The 23,180-nt window shown below is 38.8% G+C and overlaps 1 protein-coding gene across 7 annotated transcripts in view; it reads left to right on the top strand.

Annotated features, from left to right (window-relative positions):
* The window catches only part of LOC101743066 (yemanuclein), a 47,621-nt gene that overhangs the window by 17,941 nt on the left and 6,500 nt on the right, over positions 1-23,180 (top strand). Inside the window, exons 8-16 of one of the 7 annotated variants that reach the window (XM_062672197.1) lie at positions 1,330-1,476; positions 2,446-2,570; positions 2,889-3,081; positions 3,479-3,559; positions 4,137-4,358; positions 10,391-11,288; positions 12,669-12,726; positions 14,204-14,282; positions 16,557-16,606. In XM_062672197.1, the coding sequence (XP_062528181.1) occupies positions 1,330-1,476; positions 2,446-2,570; positions 2,889-3,081; positions 3,479-3,559; positions 4,137-4,358; positions 10,391-11,288; positions 12,669-12,726; positions 14,204-14,282; positions 16,557-16,606 (1,853 nt within the window). Of the gene's footprint in view, positions 1-1,329; positions 1,477-2,445; positions 2,571-2,888; positions 3,082-3,478; positions 3,560-4,136; positions 4,359-10,390; positions 11,289-12,668; positions 12,727-14,203; positions 14,283-16,556; positions 23,178-23,180 lie in introns of those variants that run through there. The other 6 variants (XM_062672198.1, XM_038015412.2, XM_062672199.1 and 3 more) reach the window with 6 other exon arrangements.

Raw genomic sequence — 23,180 nt, forward strand, 5'->3', positions numbered from 1 at the left:
GGTAGATTTAGTCACTGATGAGTTTGTAATTTTTGCTGACGATGATTGCGACACGGATGAAGAAAGAAGTGATGATGATGATGATGATGATGGCCATGATTATGATAGCGAAAAAACAATTACAAATACCAGCTCAGCTTCAGCTGATCCAAGACCTGGCACCAGCTCCTAGTTTTGACCTAATGGAAGGAATATCTATTTTACCCCTAGATTAAATTACTACAATTATTAACCTGTATTTTTTGTTCATGTACTAATAAATATATATATATAAATACATATTATGTTGTTTTTAATAACTTCATAACATTTTTGTACGCAATTGTACGATGCGCGAACTTACCCCCACTACGTCAACTAATGCTCAAGAAGTTTGCCGAGTATTATACTTAATGGATAGGCTATACGAGTGAGTGAAGTCGTCGTGGCCTAAAAGATAAGACGTCCGGTGCATTCGTATGTAGCGATGCACCGATGTTCGAATCCCGCAGGCGGGTACCAATTTTTCTAATGAAGACGTACTCAACAAATGTTCACGATTGACTTCCACGGTGAAGGAACAACATCGTGTAATAAAAGCCAAACCCGCAAAATTATAATTTGCGTAAACACTGGTGGTAGGACCTCTTGGGAGTCCGCGCGGGTAGGTACCACCACCCCGCCTATTTCCGCCGTGAAGCAGTAATGCGTTTCGGTTTGAAGGGTGGGGTAGCCGTTGTAACTATATTGAGACCTTAGAACTTATATCTCGAGGTGGGTGGCGCATTTACGTTGTAGATGTCTATGGGCTCCAGTAACCACTTAACACCAGGTGGGCTGTGAGCTCGTCCATCCATCTAAGCAATAAAAAAAAAAAAAAAATTGAGTGACAGTAAATGATCACCATTTTATTGAGATTATATTTCATACCATATCATCTCAGTCCATAGTATCATTTTTCATAAAAATAAGAATATAAATTAAAATAAGACTAGACTTAAAGGTGTTGGTTACCATGTCGTTAAACCCCTTAAAAAAGTGTGTGTTTGTATAGACGATAGTGGGGATGCTACGTAGAGTCGCACAAAGAGGAGACCGAGAACGTCTAATGTGTTCTATCTCGTTCTCTCACCTGCTATGCATCCTATACATTTATGTGTTTGTGTCTCTATGGACTTATTTTTTCGTCTCATCTAGTTTGACATCAGAACGATTCTAATTTTTTATTGCTTAGATGGGTGGACGAGCTCACAGCCCTCCTGGTGTTGAGTGGTTGCTGGAGCCCATAGACGTCCACGGCGTAAATAAAAGAATAAATTCTAAAGAAGTTTCACTTTGAAAATGAAACAGGGACGTGGAAAGCAAGTGTGCGGTGGAGCTCCCCGCGAGCGTGACGGCCGTGCTGGACGCGATAGAGGCGGCCGTGGCGCAGCTGCCCCGCGCGCCCCCCGCACCCCCCGCGCTGCTGCTGCGCGCCGCGGAGACGCACGTCGCCAGGTACGCGCCGCACTACACTATAGTCACTACGGAGCCGATAGCCGTCGGAGCCCTGTGACTCGTCAGGAACGTCGACCTCCATGACGATCTGGACTGAACTTAGAGTCCATCAGTACGTATCTACAGTCACGAGAACCCTCTCATCGTGGCCGCCGGTAACTACATTCTCGATCCTGCGGACAAAATGGAAAGCAGTCGACGTCGCCCCAAACACGTTATTACGGATCCTCTCGATCCACTAAGGGTGCTTTTAGGTAACTCAAGCACGGGTCACCGTTCTCGTCGAACCCGTCGCTTGCGACGAAGGGCTCGACGAATAAATTAACCCATAGACACAGCCCACTGAGTTTCTCGCCGGATCTCCTCAGTGGGTTGCGTTTCCGATCCGGTGGTAGATTTTGCGAAGCACTGCTCTTGCTAGGGCCAGTGTTAGTAACAGTCCAGTTTGAACCCTGTGAGCTCACTTACACGTCACGGAAATAGCCTCTTAAGGCTATCAGCATAGTCAGGGGAAAAAAACTATGAAATGTTGTGATTTTGTAGTAATATTTTTAATTCTTGTAATGATAATATAATTAATATGAGATTAAAATATTTAAAAATATAACGAAGGAGAGAAGAAGCGTATGATGTTGCTCGGTAGACCGAATACTGTCCTTCGGAACTTGGATATATCACGCAACGTGAATCTTGAATCTCGAAAACGTCAGAAGAAAAATTCAGGCATTTGTCAGATGTCTTGTATTGTATTATATAGCTATTCGCCATAAATCTTATAACATATTTTTTTAAACTTTCAAATACAAAAAATCATCAAAATAATATATCTGCAGCTATTCTCATATAAATCAACAAAAAAATAAAACCAACATACTACATTACAAGTTATTTCAATCAATACTATTCAGCTAAAGTTATAATCAATACTGTTCAGCTAAAGTTAATTTGTTGATTTGTGTCGGCACGCAGACTGGATCGCGTGACGTCACAGAGCGGGCTGGAGCGCGCCGGGCGCCGCGCCGCCTGGGCCCGCGCCGCCGCCCTGCTGCGCACGTCGCGCGCCGCGCTGCTGCACGAGCTGCGCCAGCCCCGCGGTGAGCACGAGCCCGGGGACAGCAGCATCAAGAAACTGTGCTTATTTAAAAATTACTGGTGGTAAAACCTCTTGTGAGTCCGCGCAGGTAGGCACCACCACCCTGCCTATTTCTGCCGTGAAGCAGTAATGCGTTTTGGTTTGAAGGGTGGGACAGCCGTTGTAACTATACCGAAACCTTAGAACTTATATCTCAGGTGGGTGGCGCATTTACGTTGTAGATGTCTATGGGCTCCAGTAACCACTTAACACCAGGTGGGCTGTGAGCTCGTCCACCCATTTAAGCAATAAAAAAAAAGTAAATATATCGACTTTACAGCTTCCACTCCTACGACGATTGCTCAAGCGACGCCCGCCCCCGCGCCCCCCGTGCCCCCCGCGCCCTGCCCCGCCGCCACCCCCGCACCCCCGCAACAACGCAACAAGAGAAAACAAGACGAATTTACGAATAAAGATTATAGTCATCTAAGCAGTATCGAGAGGGAAGTTTTTATTGTTGAAACTTTACACAGGTTAGTAACAATTCATTAAAAGTTTATACTTCCATTAAAATCATTCTCGTGACCTTAGGGTCGTTCCATACTCCTCATTTCATTAAAATATTGACAATAATAATTATATTTGAACAAACTGACAATAGTATGTAATCGATGTTTCTTTACTGTAATGATACTCTACTGTACAAACACAATTCTGTTGAAGTTTTACATTATTGCAATGAACTGAAAAAAATAATTTTAATTGTGTTAATGTTATTAGAGTAAATAACTATAAGAATAACTATTATACATTATAATTTCCCGATACCAACCGTTATGATGCTAAATAGTATTGTAATGAGATGGGTAGCTGCCAGATTTCACCGGGCCACTACGATATCACAACTAACTAGTGTCGTTTTCTCGTCAGGTTACAGGAACTGATAGATGAAAGGAAACCTGCTATGATTGCCAACTACAACGCGGAGTGCGAGAGGGTGCAGGAGGAAAGGTGAGCCGGACATTTCATTACTGCAACATTCAACGGGCTGAAGCAATATTTTGTACTTGTCATGTGTTCATGGATAATTTCAACAATGAAGGAATAACTTCATGGAAAATATTTAAGGAACAGAATTTACAAAGTTTCGGGGCGACAACTGACAAGCCTGCGTAGTGTTGTCCATAAACTCGGGTAGTTAGTTGCCTTATATGCTGAGAATGATATTAATAACTACCTCGAGGTATGAAGCTCATGTCAGTTGAAATGATTCTCTTAATTTGAAAATTGTATTGTCAACCGAGGATAGTGTCCCTTGCCATCATATTGCATACCAATGCATTTTACATCAAAGTCATTCATTTTCGAGTCGCGGTACACAACCGCCATCAGCAAGGCGTCGCGTACTCGCATAATGTCATTTCATAATCAGATCAATCAATCATAATCAGTGTGTAATCATATCAATAAACCATTCATCAGTATTGGAGTTGTTATCATTATCACAACAGAGGGCTGGGTGGACAAACCGTATATCTTTTTTTGGTCCTTCGAGCCAGATCTGTTAAAAAAGCAGTAAAATTTCCAGAAAGAAGATCCAGATCGCGTCGGCGTCGGAGGGCGGTCCCGTCGTGGAGAAGCGGCTGCCGAAGCGGCGCTTCCCGTGGTGCGGGCGGGCGCGCGCGCTCGCGGGGCGCCTGGCGCGGCTGGCGGGCGGCGGCGCGGCCGGTGCGGCACTGCTGGCCGCGCGCGCGCTGCCGCTGTTCCCCGCCGGCTTCGTCAGGATGCCCACCCTGCTGCGACAGGCAGAGTTAGTACCCTCCATGGATAGCTTAATGGAGTTATCGTACGGTATTTTTGGTTGTCGTTGTTGATGGTGGTAAGGTCACCAGTGCCGGGCGGCACAATAACGAGTCCGTAATTGGATGGACAGTTTATCTCCAATCACAGACGGTATAACAATATTAAGAAGGAGAAATTACGGAGTACAGAAGGCACAGATAAAGCGGTAGCAAGTTTAAACACAATAATACAAAATAGACAAAAGCAATAAATCGTAACGAAGCAACAGAGTACGCGTAAGTCGAGGAGTGACACAGTCTTAGCGTAGCGTTGATCAAACCCGACTGGCCGCGAGCGGCGGCCGAGTCGTGGCGCAGGCGACGACCAGTACGTACGCAGTTATACATAGTCGGGGTCTTTGCCGCATACTAGCGGTGCGTCCGACTATGCTTGTGTAAATAATATAATTTTGAGTAGTGTTGTGAATGTATGATTGTTTAGCGTATTTGTGTACTGTATGAGAGTGTGTTATAGAATACGTAATTAAATATGATATAATATTAAATATTGCGTAGGTGTACAATGTAAATTAATAAATAATATGAACTAATATACATAAATATAGTAGAAACACCTATAGTATTTTTTTTTTTTTTTTTTTTTTTTTTTTTTTTTTTTTTTTTTTTTTTTTTTTATGATTGAAAGTTTACTGGTGGCCCGAAGGCCTTTCCAGTTTCACCAGGACAGGTGGGCGAGCAAAGGCTCAGCCAAGAGGGGTGGGATTTGCTAACAACTGCCCGAGCGCCTCCGAAGGAGACCTAACAACTCAAGAGCAATTGTTTCGCGAATGAATCTACTACCGGATCGGAATCGCGACCCGCTGAGAAGATCCGGCGAGAAACTCAGCGGGCTGATGCATGGGTTAGGTTGCACGTCGACCTCTTTGTCGAGTTCGACGAGTACGGTTACCGGGGTCCCTAAGCCTGCCCCTAGTATTAGAGCTGAAGGCATCTAATGCAAAGGTTATTGGATCTGATGGATCCGTAAGGACGTGTCTAGGGCGTCGACGGTGACTGGCTCCTGCATGATCAGGATTCGGGGAGTAGTCAGCGGCGGCAACGATAAGGCGATTATCATGACGCATAGCCTTGTCGAAAGGCTATAGTATTTTGGGCGGGAACGCGAGGAGTGAAGTTATGTGATTTGTTTTATTTTGTCTATTTAGTGTTTCTTCAGATTTAAATATGTAAAAACGGTGGTTTATTAATTGTTTAATATGTGTGAAAGTGCACAAATGTGGGAAAATAAAACAAAGCCGCTGCACGCAACTTCTCGGGATCCTCTAAAAATCTCAGTAAAGGACCACCATTTTACTGAGATTATATCTCATCCCATATCATCTCATCTCATTTCATTCCAGTTAATTAATGTCTCAAATTAACCACTTCATTTTATTTCATTTCATTCCATATTATCATTATTCATAAAAAAAAAGAATATAAACAATGTCTTAAATGTCTACAACACTGAACTTAAGAATGGCACAACACGAAGAAGATTTGAAGAATGCAGCTACCACAGATCTCCCACATAAAACCATAGCGAGTTTATCCCGTGAGTTTGCTGAATTTAAATCCTTTGTGTGTAATGCGCTAACTGCTTTGAAAACTCAAACCGAGTTGCTTACTTTGGGCCTGGACAGACATGAAATGATGTCTCGTCGGAAAGTACTGTTGCTTCATGGGGTCAACAATAATAAAGATCCTTCAGCTACTGTTTTGGATATTTTAAAAGGTCCCATGAAATTGAGTCATATTATTTCAACTGACATAGTAACTTGTCATCATCTTGGAGCTAATAAAAGCAAGCCTCGTCCAGTTTTAATAAGGTTCAAATGCCATAGCCATCGAAGTGAAGTTTGGAAGAATAAGGTGTTGCTGAAGGGTTCTGGTTTGACGTTGTCTGAATTCTTGACGAAGTCCCGCCATGATGCGTTTCTGGGTGCTCGCAAACACTTTGGCCTTAAGCAGTGCTGGACATCAGAAGGCAAGATAGTAATCCAGCTGTCTGATAAAACACGTCGGAAGATAGAGACTGTCGCTGAGCTCCGTCTGTTGATAAATCAGTACCCTGTGGCACCAGCGCCTGGTGATGAGTCTGCTGAAGCCGTGAAAACCACAAAGTTGCAGGTTAAGAATACGTCGGACAAGAGGATCCGTAAACCGCCTAAATAATAATGTTTCACTTTATTTATTTTATGGAAAGTATAGCATAATATTTAATTTTAATTATTTTACTTCGTTAAAATTCTTTGATGTATTCCATACTCATTTTTATGTCTATCTTTTTGTTTTACTTGTTGTAGTTTGGCGCTTGTTAATTCTGATATATAAATTAATTTAGTTTGTGTTTGTTGGTTAGACTTAGTTATGTATAAACATGTATTTCAACATACATTGCTAAGACTTTGACAAGTTTGACACAATGACATGTTTTGGTATGTTACCTACCTCCTTTACAATAGAACTTTGGCTCTGTGGCTTTTGGCCATCAATTTTAGTTGTAGGTATACCAAATCACTGATGATTTAAAATAATTGTTTTTAATTTGTTGTTCTTGGAGGTTAGTTTGATAATATTATATTTTGTATTTTTAGTAGTTATTAAGGATTTTAGGTGTAATTTTCTTTTTTTTGTGTTTTCGTTATTCTTTGTTTATTATTTTATTGGTATTATTGATTTTTATTACTCATTTAAAGCATTTCATGTACAGTGACACTGATGATAATTTTTTGTCTTTCTTCTGTTTCTTCGGATAGAAGCTTTGCTAGTGCTTTTGATAATGATGATTCCACTCATCTACGCGATCAACTTGCTTATTCCCTTTCGTGTTCTTCTAAATGTTTCAACGTCGTTCACATCAATGCTCAAAGTGTTCACGCACATTTTCCTGATCTGTTATCTTCCTTTGACTCAGACCATGTTCACGCTGTGCTTATCTCTGAGACTTTTCTTAAGCCTTCACTCCCATCCTCGCAATATGCACTCCCCGGATACAAACTTTTGCGAAATGACAGGACGGGTCGCGGATGTGGTGGTGTTGCAATCTACCTCCGTGCTGATCTGAAGCATGCAGTCATTGATCAGTCACCAAGCGAATATACTCAATCTGCTGAGCACCTCTTTATAGAGGTAGCTATCCAGCACACCAAGATACTTCTTGGTGTTTTTTATAGTCCTTCAAGTCACATTGATTATTTCTCATCTTTTGAAAGTATCTTAGAAAATGTATGTTCTATATATGACCATGTCTTGATCCTTGGAGACTTCAACACTTGCCTGATCAGGGATGATGCACGGTCTCAGCGATTCCTCTCTCTAGTTTCTTCTGTAAACATGCACCCTCTTCCCTTGGGGGCGACTCATCGTGCTCCTCACTCTACTCCTTCTCTTTTAGATCTCATTATTGTCTCTGACCCTTCCAAAGTTTCAACGCATGGACAGTTATCAGCTTCGTTCTCTTATCACGACCTTATTTACCTTTCTTACAAAGTTCGTTGTCCTCGACGCAAATCTAAATTTCTCCTTCTCCGCAGTTTCAAAGATATTGCTCTCGAGCGTTTGAGGATTGATGCTGGTAATCTGGACTGGTCGTCTGTTTACAATTGCAATGACATCGACAGTAAAGTTGCTGCCTTTAACAACCTACTATTAGATCTCTACAACAACCATGCACCTCTCAAGAGAATCAGGGTTAGGCACTTGCCTGCACCATGGCTCTCTGATGGAATTAAGTTGTTTATGAGTAGGCGCAATAAAGCGAAAATGAGGTATAGGAAGAACTCGTCTGAGGAAAACTGGGCAGTCTATAAAAAACTTCGAAACCGTTGCAGTCGCCTGTGTAGGGATGCAAAGAGACGCCACATTCACAATTCCATAACTAATCTCGATACTACACAAGTATGGCGATTTCTCAAATCTCTTGGTATCGGTAAGGCTGTTGAGGAGAATACCGTAATGGCGAATATTGACGCACTCAATACGCATTTTGCCAAGCCTCCAGTCACGCTCGATGCCACCATCAAATCTTCTACTCTTAACCATCTCTCAAATCTTTCTAAGCCATTAAATACTTCTTTTTCCTTTAAACCAATTGCTAAGCGGGATATTAAAAAATCCTTTCAATCAATTTCCACTAAGGCAGTAGGATGTGATAATCTGCAGCTTCAAATGTTCACACTTATCATGGAGGAACTTGCTCCTGTCCTTTGCCACATAGTAAATTTTTCTCTTGAGTCCAGTTCCTTTCCGTCACTTTGGAAAAAGGCTCATGTCCTACCCTTGCCTAAAATTGCAAAACCTGCTTCTTTGTCCCATTACCGTCCCATCTCTATTCTTCCGATCTTTTCCAAAGTCCTCGAGAGCATTGTTCAGAAACAACTGTCTTTTTACCTCTCTTCGAGCAACCTACTGAGTCCGTATCAATCTGGATTCCGTCCAGGTCACAGCACTGTCACCGCGTTGGTGAAAATCACCGATGATATTCGCTTGGCCATGGAGCGGAAATCAATTACTATTTTGGTTTTACTGGACTTCAGCAATGCTTTTAATTCAGTTGATTTCGACATTCTTCTCGGTATCCTATGTCTCGTCTTCGGTAATTCAGTGGTTTAATTCTTACCTCCGTGGACGCTCGCAGTCGGTTCGCTATGAAGAGTCTTTCTCTGAGTGGTGTGACCTCACTGCGGGTGTTCCACAGGGTGGCGTACTTTCTCCTCTCCTCTTCTCTGTGTTTATAAACACAATTTCTCAATCTTTATCTTCCCACTTCCATCTCTATGCAGACGACTTGCAGCTATATCGCCATACGAGGGTTGCTGACGTTGGGGCTGCCATTTCGGCAATCAACGTGGATCTCTCTGCGATTTACAACTGGGCCAAGTCCTTTGGTCTTTTGGTGAACCCTTCGAAATCGCAAGCTCTCATTGTTGGTGGTAGGTATATGTGCGGCCTTCTCGATTACAGCTCGTTAGCGCACATCCTCTACGACAACGTTCCGATAGCGTATTCGAAATGTGTCAAAAATCTAGGTTTATACATCGACAGTCACCTCTCGTGGATTAATCACGTTTCCGAAGTAAGCAGAAAAACAGTTTACTCCTTTCAGTCTCTGAAACGCCTTCAAAAATTCTTGCCTCTTCGCACTAAAATTTCTCTTGCCCAAACGCTTCTACTTCCTCTTCTTGATTATGCTGATATCTGTTTTCTAGATGCTTCTGAATTGCTTTTAGATAAACTCGAACGTCTGCAGAATTTGTGCATCCGCTTCATTTTTGGTCTCCGAAAGTATGACCATGTGTCTGATTTCCGGGCTGAGCTGGGGTGGCTGCCAATTAGGCGACGTCGAGATTGCCACATTCTCTCTTTTCTCTATTCTATTCTTCACAATCCTGATGCCCCTATCTATCTCCGTGAACGCTTTGAATATCTGATTCCTGACGGCAAAGTTAGTCGACAAGCCACTTTTCTTCTTTTAAAAACTCCCATACACAGCTCTAGTCGCTATAGTGGCTCTTTCACAATACAAGCAGTGCGATTATGGAATTCTCTCCCTCAACCTATTCGTGCTAGTTCCTCTCTAGAAGTTTTTAAGAGTCAAATGAAGAAACATTTCCTGTCACTTTAATCGTATTTAAGTTATTGTTTTATGTATTTTTAATTATATGTATTTTTCATTTAATATTAGATTTTTTTTATTTATTTTTTAATACTTCATGCTCTCTTATATTGTACACTATTCCCCTCTTATACATCGTATTTCTCTCTGCTAATGGTTTGCTGGAAGAAAACTCATGAATGAGTTAAGCTCGCCTTTGTACATAGTATTTAGACATTCTTTAAATCTGTTTTTATTGTATTTTCTTTTTGTGTACAATAAGTATAAATAAAAAAAAAAAAATTAAAATAAGACATGACCTAAAGGTCTTAGTTATCAGGACATAAAATCCCATAAAAAAAAGTTAGCGTATTTCGTATCTAATTCTCACAATTTTTTTTACAGCTTAAGCAAAGAACTGAAAGTGTCAGAGCTGAAGCGACAGCGGCTCGGCTCGTCCCACGGCGCCGCGCCCCCCGCCCCGCCCCCCGCCCCGCCCGAGCCCATACACTTCCCGAGCTCGCTCACCGTCACCACGTCCACCAAGCCGCCGCTCGACAGAGCAGAATCCGTCCACACAGACGACTCCAAGTACAAACCCAACGTACTGAACAATTACACAGCGCGAAAGGATCTCGAGAAACCAGAAAGAAAAGAAGAGAAACTCAAAGACGATCTATACGTACCTCCCAACAGCATCGGCAGCATAACAATAACGCCCGTCGTCAATCAGAAAACAGAACCTAAACTCAAACAGGACAAAGGCGTGATTCGCGTGAGGTCGCCCGCCGCTCTCAACGATCTAGTTCAAAAAGAAGAAAAACCCAAAAAAATCGAAAAGAATCACACGAAAGACAAAATGGACGTACTGCACGTCGACACTTCGATCACGGTCAAGGAGGTTCCGAAACCCAACGAGGTGTCGCAGAAGCAGATCGAGAGCATGCGCATAGCCGAGAACAACATCCCCAGGCCGGCGCTGGTGCCCGTGCACCACTCGCCGACCTTCGCGAAGCCGGACAAGCGGCCCCCGGAGGTCAAGAAGAAGAAGGACGTGGTCATAGTGTCGGACCTGGACCCGCTGGCGGACAGCGCGCCGGAACCCCTGTCCGTCGACGACAGCAGCAGCGACGTCGAGCTCATCGAGGACAAAACCGAAAAAAGTGATAAGTGTGAAGTGCCTTCCAAGGACAAGAACTCGCAAAAGAAAATGCCGAACAAGAAAGTTGATACCGACAGACAGAAGAGCGACGAGGCCAACAAGGACATCGAGACTATTATAAGGACCATTAAACAGATGGAGGTGAGTTGTTCTGCACGTTGCTAGCTCCTCCACCCCCCGCGGTAGGTCTCAGGCGTACAGTAACAATCGGCCTATACAATAAAATTTGTGCTTCCGTGCGTGTACGTTCATGTGTGTGGTTGTGTGTGCATGCTTGTGTGTGGCTGTGTGTATGTACGTGTGGCTGTGTGTGTGTGCGCGTCTTTGTGGTTGTGTGTGTGTACATGTGTGTTGAAGTGTGTGGTTGTGTGTTCGTGTGTGTGTGTGTGTAATTGTGTGCGTGTGTGGTTATGTGGTGGTTTGTGTGTGTGCGTGTGTGGGTGTGTGACTATAACAGATTTTAATCCATTTTCCTGTAAATGAAGAGTCCTCATTAACAACATTGTCTCAGAATAATGACAGGACACCAACGTAGAATGTACATATTAGTCACAAGCACCATCACACCCTTCAGATAAATATTGAGTGAAAGCGTATTTAAAAATATCATTAAATGTTGATAAAAAGTAGGCAATGAATTCGTGAAACTAACACGCATTATCACAGACCATCTAGTGTAGCATCACTATAAAAGCTTAACTTGTAACCAGTGAGCTATCTTAAGTGATTATCAAGTCAAATAACATATTTATGATTTCGCACCACCTCATCCATGTTGCCTATTCATTTCTAGGTTAAAATGTTGTGTGTTTATTTGCAAGTCATACAAGGCACAAACAACACTTGTAGATCTTAGGTACACATAACAGTGACTCCAATCTTGATTCTGGAAGATACAAATGCTTTGTGATATAACCAGAAGATGGTAAACAGCAGTGTGGGTCATGTTGCATCTGAATTTGGAACAAATGAAATAGTAATATATATAATCGCTTCTTGAAAGGCAAACTTGACTAAGCGACAATAACTGCTTTGTACATAAATGATAGGCAATAACCATATTCGATGTGCAAAAAATATACATTTCTAGGTCTATTAAAATCATTTCAATCTTACAGCTAGATTCGTTAAAATAGAATTTTTGTTCGGGTATTTCAACTTTAAATTAGTCCACTGTAAAGTTCACGCATTGTCGCTTAGTTACGTTTGCCTTTCAAGCGTCGAATATATACAACATCAAGGAATTGAGATGACCCAATCATTTATCGATAAGTTGATGAGTCCATCCCCACTGTCTGGTCCCACTGCGCTCACTCGCATAACATCCTTAGAGTTATATTTGGTTCACATACCCTCCAGCTCTGGGATTTACATCCCTCCACTGTGTTCCTAAAGCACTTGACACATCCGTGGTTTCCGATAACCACTTGAGGACACCAAGTGGACAGTTAACTCAATCTTAAAGACTCAAAAAATAATAATAATAAACGAATTTGAAAAGGTAATTCCTTATTGTTGCAGCATTCTCAAGAACAATCGAAAATGAACAGTAGTAACTCGTACGGCGGGATACCAAACGGTAAGGTTTCATTTGGAATACGGTTAATGAGTACATCATTAATATAAACACATTATCGTGTATTTATGTATTACCTTATGAAGGTCCCGCAATAATCGAAATTCAACTATAAATAATTGAAATTATAAGTTGAACATTATTATGGTTCTATTTTCAAAAACTATTATACTTCTAGTATCACAGATTTCGTCAAGACCACACTATAGACAAATGAACAATAGTAACCATTTTTTAAGGGATTTTATGAATTGGTAACTAAGACCTTTAGGTCAAGTCATTTTAATTCATATTCTTATTTTTATGAAAAATGATAATATGAAGAGAAATGAAATGAATTTGATTTATATGAAACATGGCATGAAATTAAAGGAAATGAGATGAGATGATATGGGATGAAATATTATTTCAGTAAAATTGTGGTCATTTACTGAGACTTTTTCAGTGGACTTTTTGGAAGATCCCGAGAAGTTACGTCCAGCGGCTTTGTTTCATTTTCCCACATTTATGCACTTTCACAGATATAAACGGTTAATAAACCATCATTATTACACATGTAAACCTGAAGAAACACTAAATCGACAAAATAAAACAAATCACACAACTTCACTCTTTGCGTTCCCGCCCAAAAAAGTCCAATATTAACTTTTTTTTAGGGGATTTTATGACCTGGTAACTGAGACCTTTAAATCGTGTCTTATTTTAATTTATATTCATATTTTTATGAAAAATGATTTTATGGAGTGAAATGAAATGAAGATGATTAATTTGAGACATTAATCAACTGGAATGAAATTAAATGAGATGATATGAGATGGTATGATATGAAATATTGGTCATTTACTGAGATTTTTTCAGTGGACTTTTTGGAGGATCCTGAGAAGTTGCGTCCAGCGGCTTTGTTTCATTTTCTCACATTTGTGCACTTTCACAGATATTAATTAAACAGTTAATAAACCACCGTTATTACACATTTAAACCTGAAGAAACACTAAATAGACAAAATAAAACAAATCACACAACTTCACTCCTCGCGTTCCCGCCAAAAAGTCCTCCCAATATTAACTTAATGTCAATTTGACCACAGACTATAAGCAACAAAAGTTTGACAATAAACATAGAGTATACATAAACATACACATTGGCGTGTGTCAAATACATAGTAGTATGTGTAATGTTTTTTCTTATTTTATTTAATGTATTAGTAATGCATAATTTGGAAAAAACCATTAGCATTCTGCACTCTTCTATATTTTCTATAAGTGTGGAAAATTTCATACTCCTCCGTCCGCGCAATTTTTATAAAAATGGGTGCAAAGTTTTTGCTTCACGTATTAATATATAGACTAGTTGGCCCTAGTAGTAAAGTTACGCTGATATAGCCTCTCAAGGCTCTCAGCTTAGGTAGGAAAAAAAAGTGTGACGTGCGATACTGTATGTGAGCGTTAGTGAGGAGTGACTGTCCGTTTGTGTGATCCAGCGAAGCAGGACAAGTCTGCCGGGCAACACTACTCGAGGGACTCGTTCTTCGCTGACGGCCGCTCCGCCAAAGACAAGTTGTAAGTCGCCGCCATCCGATCATAAGTGTGCGCACGAGCTTGCACGCCACCCGCGGCCCCAACTGCTGTCATTCTGCTTCAGTGTAGCATTCTGTAGTCACCACTCCATCGCTACTTATCTCGAAAGTCGATGTGACGTTCATTTATTAGAAAAAGTTCTTTTTAGCTTATAATAATGAACTAAAATTCTACATAAGTTTTAAAAACAAAAATACTCAAAAAAAAAACAATAAAATAACTAAGTACATAATAGTAAAATGATTATGCTCTTTTTTTATTACATAAAATAAAAAAAAACTGTTATAATTTTTCTCAACCGACACAATATAATATCATAATTTTGATGTTAATTTTCTCAAAAAAACTAATGTTACTTCTCAGTTATCATTTTATTCTCCTCAATTCAGACGCTGTATTGTACATGTGCCTGTCTATTGCAAGTATAAAAAGCATAGTTCGTTGACATAGTATATAGTCTCTAAATAATACTCTCGGCCTTTGAAAGAAATATATAAGAAAAAACACTAATACTAATAGTATTCTGAATCAAAATATAAAAAAATATCAATAAATAACAGATTAGCTTATCGCCCTGCTTCGCTTGTGGCATTAATCATTTAAAACAAATGATATTGCACTTTCTTAATCTGGTGATGGTTTTAACTAAATACAACCAATCTTAAATATTATTGTAAATAAACATTACAGTAACTACGGAAATGGTTGACGCTTTAGTTTTTTTTATATTTTTTATTTGGTAAAGGGTTTACAATTACACGGCCATACAATTACACGATGTGCCATCACTTCAATCTCGGTCACTCGTAATCGGTAACAGTGTGTTTAGTGCGAGCTTTTTAACGTTCTCGATAGCGTATAAGTTAACTCAAATAGGTAAACTTTCCAACTCCATACGAATATGAGTTAACTTTTACGCTATCGAGAACGTTAAAAAACTCTCACTAAGCGCACTATTCAAGTAATCCCGTACTTGGATGTCTCTCACTGTTGCTTGGTAGAGAGTTGCTTTCGCCAACACCTTCAGATTCAACGTTCCGCCTCTTAGTTTTTGCCTTCAAACAAATCACTTCTAGAATTTTCTATTTAAATAACACATAAATAATCGAATACTCATTATTGACAGCATGTAGTGATAGGTCCACACAGCTCTCACTGCTACCTACATTGCGTCTGCCCAAGCATATACAATATCTATCATAGTTCAAGCAAGTATTTCTTAAACAGAATATAAATAGCACTGTTCATAACTATGAACGCTTCGAGATTAAACTAAAACTTACATATGTAGGTCTTTTAAGTAACTCACATTTAGCTTGACAAGTCCATTCTCGACGACTTTACCCTGAAAAGTTCTCTGAATCTCGAACATTGAGTTCATGTTTGACAACACTACAAAAAACGTGTACAACTTTGAATTGAATTTTAAATAAATAAACCTGACAGTGAAATGGATTTGAATCTTTAAACCGCTTGTATCTAGAACGATCTCGAACTACGATTATTATTTGATTTAACTGCGAATATAATTTACAATTTAAATAACTATGAAAACGCCCCAAGATAAATACACTACGTCCCTTAATCGACATTAGTACGTTCTCATAGACATTTCGAACACCCTGTATATAAATATGAACTCTCATTCTATAAGCTATCCACGTTTTGCTCTACATGTAATAATAATTTTATTTCATGACGAACTTAACCCTGTCGACCTACTGTATATTGGATTCATTGCTATCACTACCTCTGATAACCTAATAAGACTTTTAAATTAATTATACACATACATATTTGTTATAAATTATAATAAATATGACTAATGAGTTTTTCACTTTATAATTTTTATCAGATTATAATAACTTAATGATGGAACGATAGTGTAGTCCATATAAAGAATATTTAGATATCTTTAGAGATAATAATTAGAAGAATTGACATAGAATAATGATTCTAATATTTTTAATTTATTGACTTATTCAAAATGTTAACAACAAAGGCATTTAAAGTTCCTTAGATATGTCTTTTTTTCGTCATATAATTATATAAAAAAAAGGAATAACCAGCTAAAACTGGATTGAATATTTATATTTAACTTCAAAATATTGAAGGCAAACCAACCTATTATTTAATAAACAAATGTTTGTGCATACTATATATTTGTTACATACTCAAAACATGTCTCTGTGTTTGTTTTCTTGATAGCTCATAAATATATCAGTATAGTGGTCTATAGTTTTTGGTTTGTTTCAGCGCAGAACAAACTTTTTTAAAGAAAACGGATGGATGTAGTGACGCTCCCGGTGAGTCCTCTCAACGTGTTCTCTGTCCAATTGATTGTAACTGTACCCCGCTCCTAGATATTGACTTTCCTAGATATATGATAAGCCTGCACGGGTGGGTATGACCATTATAATCAATTTCTGCCGTATAATAAATGTACAAAAATATATGTAAGTTTTCCTATTAATGTCTCAAGATGGGTTGGCATTTACATGATGTAGTCCATTGACCTCGCTAGTGATTTAAACACCCAAAAGGTTGTGAGCTCTGCTGTTTTTTCTTTATTGCCCTTGTCGGCAGACGACCATACGGCCCACCTGATGGTGAGTGGTTACCGTCGCCCATGGACGTCAGCAATGCCAGGGGCAGAGCCAAGCCACTGCCTACAAAAATGATGCCTACCGAAATGACCATGATATAAGTAATGTCTTTCCCAAGTAAATATTTCACATGTATTTACGAATACTATCACCGTATAGGACTTATTCTTCTCAGACGTACACTCCTGGCGGAGTGGTCGTGGTTATGCATGTCTTATTGCTGGGTTGCGATTTTTGAGAGACTTCTTTATCTCTCTTAATTTGTGTCGGTACGTGTATGTCGGCGTTAAGCCAGGATTTACACACATAAGTTCTTTTACAATGAAAATACAATACAATTCTATAAAACTTTAAAATTACTTGTTTACAACAAAAAGCCACGCCTGAGTTTTTCAGTGGTTTTTACACAATTAGCCATTTTGTGTTGGTTATAGCAACTACAACTTCTTTTATACAAACAAATGTAATTACTGCGAAACAATTCACAAAACATAGCTTAATATTCAAAATACATATTTTAGTGATTTTACATGTAAATGTCATGACTCACATTTAATTTATTTTACATGAATTACTTTTAAGTAATATGAACTAACATTGTTACTATCCAGCCTAATAATAGATGGCGCCAACAACATCATTGCATAACAATTACAATACTTAATTAAATTATTAGTACTGTTAATTATAATATAAATTATTATTAATATTTATGCTTTATTCATATTTAATCATTTATACAGTCATTTGTGTTTTTAAACAATAATATAAACATTAAACATATTCTGAACATTTTCACATCAAAAGTGTCTGCTAATTATTAAATATGGTAGAATAACAGTTTTGTTGCTAATAATAAATAAATATTAACATAGAATAAACTAAACTATATATTATTATGTTAATTATTGCCTAGTGGAGTTTGCGCCCATACGGCCATACTGATTCCAGCGCGTCCCTTGCGCTGTTTTAGCATTTCACATAATAGTAAACAAGGCATATCCCCTACTGGGATCTACCCAATACACAAGGCACCATTCACCCTTACGAGATCTAGCTAACACACAAGAGGATCATCCAACGGGATTTACCCAACACACACAGCATCACTCATACAGGTCTAGTTAACTCGCAAGCCATCACCCTTACGGGATCTAGCCAACACACTCGGCATCACCCATTCGGGATCTAGCCAACTCACAAGGCATCACCCTCTTGGGATCTAGCCAACCCACAAGGCATCACCCTCTCGGGATCTAACCAACCCACAAGGCATCACCCATTCGGGATCTAGCCAACTCATAAGGCATCACCCATTCGGGATCTAGCCAACTCATAAGGCATCACCCATTCGGGATCTAGCCAACTCATAAGGCATCACCCATTCGGGATCTAGCCAACTCATAAGGCATCACCCATTCGGGATCTAGCCAACTCATAAGGCATCACCCATACGGGATCTAGCCAACAAGACCAGGATTAAGGATTCGCATGGTGGCCCGCCAGCGTTAGGAAGGATAATTGGATAGGAAAATAAAAGTTGCCACTTTAACAAATTATGAATTATTTTACAGCAGAACAAATCTCTCTGCCCATACAGTCAATTTTTCAGTGATCAGAATCCTGACATTAAGAGGATAGATTTACCTGTATCAAACCTTTACCATTACCAAACCTTTACCTTTACCTTTATCTTTATCAAAACACATTGGATGGCAGAGACTGCTCGTCCATCCATTTCTCACCAGCTGATTCAACTTCCCCTAATTCATCATTCAGCGGACCATTTCCAATTTGCTTTATTTTAATGGCAGGTAGGGAACATCATCCTCCTAATGCCTCTGCATTTTTGTTTTATTTTTGTGCTGTAGCTTTTAATCAACTGTAGTTCTTAAAGCTGCCTGTTAGAGCTTATTAAATTATATTTTACAAACATGTGACATTTATGACCCATCAATAGTTCAGCATACCTGTTGACCATGCTCATTCTCTTTGCAATAATGTGGTACTGAATTTCATACTATTCACAAGTTTTTGAAACTCCTGAATTATCTTTTATCTTGGTGAATTTTTAAAAGTGACAGGATTCCAAAAATGTAACTAAGATTTTCAAAGCAGAAATCAATACAGAGATCTGTGCAATCCTTTTTCTTGACTAATAATAAAGTGGCATCCCCACTAGAAACCTAGGGTGCAGAGAGTTAATCACCCACTCATCCAAAAATAAATAATTATGAAAGGAAAAGTAATAATATGGAGCTACTGAACAGGGATGAGCTGTCTCTTATTATGGCATTTTATTAAAAGTTTATTTTTATTGTAATATGCTTGAACTCTTCACAATAAACAGGAGACATACAGTATGTACAGCGTTGTACTATCCTATCCAAATTAATTATTTCAAATCCAACTTTTATCTGCCTGATCACCATCTATGAGACATGATTTGCAAAAGTTACATGATGATTGAATAATGACTCCAAACTTGAGTGTTCACTGGATAGAAACTTATAAAAATAGATAAGTTCTCTTTGAAGAGTGCAACACTGAGAAGTTATTTTTAAAAGATTAAAACCTATTAGGATGTCAGCAAGACTGTCAGTATTACCATATGATTATGATTACCATATGAAATTCTATAATAGTTCTAGTATTTTTCTCCATTAAAAGTCACAATGCTTTGTTTTGAAATCAGTTGACCCCGTTATGCTCAAAAACTTTACATGAAGTTGTTTAGCTTACTAAACTAGATCTGCAATGATTTAAGTCTTATTTGTGGTGATACGTTTGTCATCTTGATGGCGGTAACAAGTTTTCTCGAAATGACGCAAGTGACGCAGTAACCACATTTAAAACCTTAGTGTTACTAAAAGTGCCACGAAAACAGAAGGAATCATTATGTGATTGTGATAAAACTGAGTTATGTTTAGATTATTAACATTATATTTACAGTATATTTTCAATTTGACGCTTTCGGAACGTTTTTAGAATCGATATTATTTAGGAAGCGAAATACATACCACAGCGTATTTTTCAATAACTTGGATCGAATAAATTTAAGATAAATACCTGAAATCAGTATTTTTACCATCTCAGTGTCGGTAGCTTTTCTAAAACATCCACAGTCGAGAACTCATTTTAAACATCCACATCCTTACTGAATGCATGGATCAGTTCGTCCCTCACTTGCTCCAATGTGGTCCAATACAAAGACCAGATATCGGCTTATGTCTTGCTTGCTCTTTTGAACTCAATGTTCATGCGATGAAACAATTAGCTTCATGATAGTTTCGTCCACATTTCCGCATCGGTCTTGATGTCACGCCCTCATCGGAGCTGAACGGCGGCAAATAAAAGTTATAATGCCACCACAAGGGTACAGCATTTGCAGCTATCATCACTTTTCGCCTTTTTAATACAGGTTGAGAGACCCATCACTTGTTCAACAGTGGGTTACTTCATTCGGAGGCTTACGATTAATTTTGGGGCTGTGATCCCACTTCTGATGTCGGCGTTAAGCCAGGATTTACACACATAAGTTCTTTTACAATGAAAATACAATACAATTCTATAAAACTTTAAAATTACTTGTTTACAACAAAAAGCCACGCCTGAGTTTTTCAGTGGTTTTTACACAATTAGCCATTTTGTGTTGGTTATAGCAACTACAACTTCTTTTATACAAACAAATGTAATTACTGCGAAACAATTCACAAAACATAGCTTAATATTCAAAATACATATTTTAGTGATTTTACATGTAAATGTCATGACTCACATTTAATTTATTTTACATGAATTACTTTTAAGTAATATGAACTAACATTGTTACTATCCAGCCTAATAATAGATGGCGCCAACAACATCATTGCATAACAATTACAATACTTAATTAAATTATTAGTACTGTTAATTATAATATAAATTATTATTAATATTTATGCTTTATTCATATTTAATCATTTATACAGTCATTTGTGTTTTTAAACAATAATATAAACATTAAACATATTCTGAACATTTTCACATCAAAAGTGTCTGCTAATTATTAAATATGGTAGAATAACAGTTTTGTTGCTAATAATAAATAAATATTAACATAGAATAAACTAAACTATATATTATTATGTTAATTATTGCCTAGTGGAGTTTGCGCCCATATGTACATTCAGTAAGGGAAAACTTGGTAGATGACTTAAGTCTGTCCACCTTGTGGGTGATTCGCCGCGAGGGCGATGACCGTCTAATGTATAGGACTTAATGTGCAATAAACGTTAAATTGATAAAAAATATACATTTTGTAATCAATTGAGAGGGTCTTGCGAAGGTTGCAAGACGTCATGATGATGATGATGATTTTAATGTACCCTCACAAGGCTCGGATTAATTGAACAAGCCCTCGGGTCATAAACCTAATAAAATAATTAATTGAATCGGTCGCACTTCTCTATGACTACTTAATTATATAAGGTCATCAGTATCTAGAAACTATTAAAGCGCCATTTGTTGTCCGTTGATGGTGGATGGGACGCAAATCTTTCTTAGGTCGCCAACCACTACTGTGCCAAGTTCCATCGCAGTCGGATCCAAACATTAATCTTTAGTTAAATTTAAATACAAATTAAATTGAAATAAAAATATGAAACATTTAGATTTTGATCACAGCGCCATCTACTAGATGATTACCCAACTCGGGTACTAAAGCATCGTGTCGTTACAGACACGATCCACTGAGTTTCTCGTCGGATCTTCTCAGTGGGTCGCGTTTCCGATCTGGTGGTAGATTCTGCGAAGCACTGGCTCTTACTAGGGCTAGTATTGGGTATTCTTTCAGGTTGAGCTCGTGAGCTCATCTACCGGTCTCAGAGTAACTGATAAATCCCCTTAGGCTACCAGCGAATAGGTAGGAAAAAAAAGAAAGCTAATAAGTCACACCGTAATATGTTAGTAACTTATAGAGTTTACAGGATAGTCATATACATACCTAACCCTTTTTCGTAAATTAAACAAATAATTTGAAATAAAAAAACAATTACTTTGAAAAGACAATCCTTAAAATCAGATAGCTAATTTAGGATGTTCGTCCCGGACAAAGATCGTGTCACGGGAATTTGAAAATACAAATTGAATTCCAGACATTTATTTATTAACGGCATGATTATATAAAAATGGCATCCTAACTGTTATGTCGGTTAGAAATAGTTCATTATGAATACATTTGAGGTTCGCGGGGATCCGCTGGATGCAGGCAGCGCAGGACCGGTCTTTGTGGCGAGGCTTGGGGTAGGCCTATGTCCAGCAGTGGACGTCCATGGGCTGATAGATAGATAGATAGATAGATAGAATACATTTAAAGAAAAACATTTATTAATTAAAACCTTTAAAACTCTTAAAAATGATTTTTCTTAGCCTGATTCGCTCACTTGTCATTTACTAAAAGGATTAGTTCAGTTTTGCATAGTACACTTAATAATACTGTTTAAAATATTAATTTTATTTGAGATAAAAGGCCTTTAAATTTTGTTTTCTTATTTATATTACAGAAAACGTAATTAAGTATTTTATTGTTCATTCATTCTGGAGTATTTGATATCATTATATACATGAAGTTATCTGAAAACTTCCATTAATCCTACAATAATATTTATAAAATACCGAATTGATTGAACGTCAGTTCTGTACTGTGATTGGCCACATGTAGGCAGCGGCCTGGCTCTGCCCCTGGTATTGCTGAAGTCCATGGGCGACGGTAACCACTTACCATAAGGTGGGCCGTATGCTCGTCTGCCTACAAGGGCAATAAAAAAATGTCCACGCCTCCTCCTCATTCCTTCCTGTAGATGTGGTTAGGCGACCTGGGGTTACCAGAGAATCGGTAGCACACGACTATACACTGGTAGGCCGTGTTGTGAGCCCTCACCTGCCTCATCCTGCCGCAAAACTATCATATTTCATTCCGCCTGTTCATTCATATACTAATAAATAAATAAAAAGTGAACTTAAGCCTTGCACCGTCATTAGGAGCTGTGGGTCAGCGACCTCGCCTACATCACTTGTTTGTTTGTTTGCTATTGCTATCTTCTTGCTAATCTTCAAAATCCACAGCCCACTGAGTTTCTCGCCGGATCTTCTCAGTGGGTCGCGTTTCCGATCCGGTGGTAGATTTGGCGAAGTACTACTCTTGCTAGGGCCAGTGTTAGCAACACCCCCGATTTGAGCCCCATGAGGTCACCTACTAGCTCGGTGAATCTAGAATAATCCCTGGAGGTTACTC

This window comes from Bombyx mori, chromosome 14 (assembly GCF_030269925.1).
Source record: "Bombyx mori chromosome 14, ASM3026992v2".
NCBI classification, from domain to species: domain Eukaryota; kingdom Metazoa; phylum Arthropoda; class Insecta; order Lepidoptera; family Bombycidae; genus Bombyx; species Bombyx mori.